This window comes from Tachysurus fulvidraco, chromosome 13 (assembly GCF_022655615.1).
Source record: "Tachysurus fulvidraco isolate hzauxx_2018 chromosome 13, HZAU_PFXX_2.0, whole genome shotgun sequence".
Lineage (NCBI taxonomy): Eukaryota > Metazoa > Chordata > Actinopteri > Siluriformes > Bagridae > Tachysurus > Tachysurus fulvidraco.
The window spans coordinates 28,080,057-28,085,056 of NC_062530.1; the positions used below are offsets into that span (position 1 = coordinate 28,080,057).

The 5,000-nt window shown below is 45.6% G+C and overlaps 2 protein-coding genes and 1 long non-coding RNA gene across 3 annotated transcripts in view; 2 read left to right on the top strand and 1 right to left on the bottom strand.

The window, feature by feature from the left end:
* Positions 1-2,212, top strand: part of bnc1 (basonuclin 1) — a 12,423-nt gene extending 10,211 nt beyond the window's left edge. The window contains exons 4-5 of the mRNA XM_027158813.2: positions 1-419; positions 1,174-2,212. The exon at positions 1-419 is cut by the window's left edge and continues 1,284 nt beyond it. Coding sequence (XP_027014614.1) covers positions 1-419; positions 1,174-1,777 — 1,023 coding nt within the window. The 3' untranslated portion in view covers positions 1,778-2,212. The remainder of the gene's footprint in view (positions 420-1,173) is intronic.
* Positions 1-5,000, top strand: part of LOC113657299 — a 1,727,325-nt gene that overhangs the window by 794,522 nt on the left and 927,803 nt on the right. The window lies entirely within an intron of this gene.
* The window catches only part of LOC125146171, a 1,103,650-nt gene that overhangs the window by 621,056 nt on the left and 477,594 nt on the right, over positions 1-5,000 (bottom strand). The gene's annotated exons all lie outside the window — the stretch shown is intronic.

Here is a 5,000-nt window from a genome sequence, read left to right on the forward strand (position 1 = left end):
CAGCCCTCCCTCCTCACCCATTCTTCCCATACAGAAGAACCCCAAACGGAGGACAAACACCAAGCCCATGGGTGCAGTCTCACACAATCCCCGTCTTCCGTCAGCAACGTACAAAGAGACTTACTTGATTTTGGTGATCAAACCTGCAGCAAACACATCGATCCCAGAAGCACTGATGAAGTGGCACTAAGCAGCGCCCCCTGTGGGTCTGAGGGCCGCACGGATCGTGATGGTGACCTTCAGATCGTGTGTGCAGGTGATGAAGATGAGCTTCTCCATAACTGCCAGAGTTGCAATAAGAGCTTTAAAAACTCCTACAGTGCCAAAATGCATTACCGCAGTGTCCACCTGAAGGAAATGCACATGTGCACCGTAGCAGGCTGCAACGCCGCCTTCCCGTCGCGCAGGAGCAGAGACAGGTGAGTGCTAGCAAAGCAAATACAACACAAACAACAGAGGAGCCACTGAATTATCAGAGATTCTGAATTCTTAATAGTTCCTTAATAGTTCTGCAGAATTGTGGAAAATTCCATGACAGCTAGACCTCTGTTTGTGAAGGTAATAGATGATGTCAGGAGGGTCACATGACCACTGTAGGGACATTAACGGTGTTCGTTAAAGGACCACATCAACGGCCCATTATGTACCTTGAATTTATTTTAAAGTGTCTTTACACTCACATGTAAATACTTCACTTAGCTAAACTAACCTTGAATGGGGGTCACGGTGTCTTAGTGGTTAGCACGTTCGCCTCACACCTCCAGGGTCGGGGGTTCGATTCCCACCTCCACCTTGTGTGTGTGGAGTTTGCATGTTCTCCCCGTGCCTCGGGGGTTTCCTCCGGGTACTCCGGTTTCCTCCCCCGGTCCAAAGACATGCATGGTAGGTTGATTGGCGTCTCTGGGAAATTGTCCATAGTGTGTGAGTGTGTGTGTGTGTGAATGAGAGTGTGTGTGCCCTGTGATGGGTTGGCACTCCGTCCAGGGTGTATCCTGCCTCGATGCCCGATGACGCCTCAGATAGGCACAGGCTCCCCGTGACCCGAGAAGTTCGGATAAGCGGTAGAAGATGAATGAATGAATGAATGAATGAATGCGTGAATGTGTAACCTTGAACAACTTCAGACCAAACAGACAGTTATTATTGTGTCGTTTTTGTTCTGTTCCTCTTTAGACACAGCGCTAACTTGAATTTACACCACAAGCTGTTGACCAAAGATCACTACATCTTCACTCCATCCTGCAGAGACGTCACCACCGATTCTCACCCCGAATTCCCTCCTAAAGATACTTTGAGCCATACATCTGTTATCTTCAAGGGCACAAACCGCATGGGCCTCGTGTTTCCCATGAGCAAATCCTCTGAGAGCGTAGAGGATCCGATGGAGGACGAGGCTGTGTTGGACCTAAGCACCAGAGGAAGTGGTCACTCTTCTTCGTGGGACTCAGATGTGGGCAGCGAGGAGGAGCTCCCGTTGGAGGACAGCGATGAGAACGAGAGTTTTGATGGGCTGAATTCCAGTGTGGTGAGTCTCGGGCAGCAGGTCAACAGCTCGTCTTCACCCATCACCTGCCACGTCTGCCAGAAGGTCTACAGCAACAAAGGCACGTTTAGAGCACACTACAAAACCGTACACCTTCGGCTACTGCACAAGTGCAAGGTCCCGGGATGTGACACTACCTTCTCCTCCGTCAGGAGCCGCAATCGACACAGTCAGAACCCGAATTTACATCGGAACCTTCCGGCAAACAGCGCCGCCGTCGGTCAGGAGCAGTGATACACACGGATGGTGAAATAATAGTGAGCACTTGTGCGTAAGTGTTAAAGCACAGGCCTTCACACCGACGAACTGGTTTACCTTCCGTTTAAGTTCGAGTGAATTAAATATATATATAATGTGAATATGTTCTGTATCACGGAACAAACGTTACGACGGAATTATTAACACTGGGCAACTTTATGGAGATATTTACTGCGGTTCGAGCCTTTAGACACGACACTACGGGGAGACGGACGGCAGGTCCCACATACACTAAGTCTCATGTTAGCACCACATCTCAGAGGCTCAGGCTGGCTGCAATGTTTCACTTGCTCTTATCTTATTTATTCTCTTACAGTTTTATTTCATACAAAAAATGACTTCCAGCTCAAACGAACAGACTTTACAGATATTTGTCGTGTTTTTTTTATTAAATCAACCTTTTTAATCTGACATTATATTTAATTTGACGGAAGCTCGACGCATCAGTAAATTGGTGATCGATCTCGTAGCTAGAAATGAGAACAGAAGCACATCCTGTTAAACACGACCGAGACGTGGGTGTCAGGTTTATTCCTCTCTTTACAATCACAGTGCCATGACAATCACTTTGTATTGGGACAGAACGAGGTTAGTAATGTTTCTCTGGCGAGCAACAGACCTAGCAGTAAGGCTAACACGTTGTAGCCGCGCAGCTATCAGGAAGGCTAACAGAAGTAAAGAAGCTACCAAAGTAAAAAAAAAAGGTGCTAACAGTAAGGCTAGAGATGCAGTCACCACTACAGCGAGTAATAACTGAGTATAGTTCACATGACTGTGTCGAGATGCTAGTGAGATTCTCTGATTAAAGATCCACTGACTTTTTCTGCTCCGCTGTTACAGAATTATCTACTGTAAATTAAAATAAACTAAAATGATCTCGGTGGCTTAGCGGTTAGCACGTTCTCCTCACACCTCCAGGGTCGGGGGTTCGATTCCCACCTCCACCTTGTGTGTGTGGAGTTTGCATGTTCTCCCCGTGCCTCGGGGGTTTCCTCCGGGTACTCCGGTTTCCTCCCCCGGTCCAAAGACATGCATGGTAGGTTGATTGGCATCTCTGGGAAATTGTCCGTAGTGTGTGAGTGTGTGTGTGAATGAGAGTGTGTGTGTGTGTGTGTGAATGAGAGTGTGTGTGTGCCCTGTGATGGGTTGGCACTCCGTCCAGGGTGTATCCTGCCTCGATGCCCGATGACGCCTGAGGCCTGAGGCACAGGCTCCCCGTGACCCGAGACGTTCGGATAAGCGGTAGAAGATGAATGGATGAATAAAATGATCTAAATGACTGTAACTTGTCATGTAACACTTTAGTCATGTGAGAGTTTTTAAACCTGCCAGATTTTTCATTTCTTTCCATAAAAACATTTACGGTATTTAGCAGACGCCTTTATATAGAGCGACGTACATTTTATACAACTGAGCAATTGTGGGTTAAGGGCCTTTCTCAGGGGCCCAGCAGTGGCAGCTTGGTGGACCTGGGACCTGAGGGAACCTTCTACCAACAACACCTTCACCACCAGACCACCACCACCACAACCTTTTAAAACAAAGCCCCAACTTTAGAGAGAGTTCTCAGCATGCTGCACTTGAGAAGAATGAATTTTATTCTTTTAAATTCTATATTGTTTTTAAATCTGTATTCAAATTCAGAGCAGTGATCGGGTGGAGACTTGGGTGGGGACAGCGACGTCATCGATATCGTGTCAGCTTCTGTGGACCAAATGCTTTTACTTACCGTATTGTAATCATGATAATAAGATTATTGTTCTTTTCTATAGCATGTGCTGTGTAAATGTGTTAGCGTCATCGCACTAGCGTCATCGCACTAGCGTCATCGCACTGCGTCATCGCACTAGCGTCATCGCACTGCGTCATCACACTAGCGTCATCGCACTAGCGTCATCGCACTAGCGTCATCGCACTGCGTCATCGCACTAGCGTCATCGCACTGCGTCATCACACTAGCGTCATCGCACTAGCGTCATCGCACTAGCGTCATCGCACTAGCGTCATCGCACTAGCGTCATCGCACTAGCGTCATCGCACTGCGTCATCTAGCGTCTCAGCCTTTATTTATTTATTTGTTTTCCCAGCAGCCCTGTACTACTGCAGTCACAGCAATCAGTCCTCGTTTCTATAACACATGTTCGTGATCTTTATATTTTTAAACCACACGAAACTTTTGGAAGTGTGTAACAAGCGTAATGTACGAAACAGGAACAGGAAGTTGTTTGATTTTTTATTTTTTTTACAGAACCTCCATCAGACAAGAGGGCGGAGCTAAAATCAGGAAGTAGAGCATTTGTTAGATGGTTTTTATTTTATTTTTGCACTACAATGGGCAGGTTCTACAGCTCTGATCATCTGATAGTCAATAACTGAAAGTATTTGCCCCCTCTTCACACAGCATTACAGGGAGGGGCATTTGGATTATTTTTAACTCCCAAAATACCCCCCACCCCCCACCGCCTTTATGACCTTATTAATGGGGAAGTTAATAAGACACAGTTTTTGTAGGTGTTGAGTTAAAGCCCACACTCTGGACAGTTCACTACAGTGGTGCAGGAGGTGCTACAGATTTATCCTGAGGTTAATATCGTCATTTAAACTAAAGACTTACTGAAGTGTTTCGTTTTATTCGTCCTGAAGATATTTTAAACACTGTAGATAATCACACACTGCTCTGGAAAACGACAGAACACTCATTTCCCTCCTGCTCATGTGAACCCCACACACTGATGCTTGATTTGAGTGAAACTCTACCTTGTGTGTGTGTGTGTGTGTGTGTGTGTGTGTGTGTGTGTGTGTGTGTGTGTGTGTGTGTGTGTGTGTGTGTGTTCAGTTGATGGTGCAGGATTCACCTGGTGTCTGATGTTCAGTAATGTATCACGTCGATGTTTCCTCATGATGATTGTTGTTTTAACGTTTCAGGATATTTTGTGACATTCCATGAATTCCGTTGTGTTGCTGTTGTGTAAATTATTGTACAGTGTTGTGTTGTTTTTTTTATTTGTTCTTAGAAACACTAAAGCTGACCAAAGATTCTTCATCATAAATGAGCAGTATTAATAATAATAATAATAATAATAACGGAACCTTTTTAATGACGCAGACTGCGTTTGTATTTTGTGAGTTTTTTACGATGGATAAAGCAGAACTGTTTAATTGTTGTAGCGTAGCTGGGCGTATGCTACACAGCGTCAAG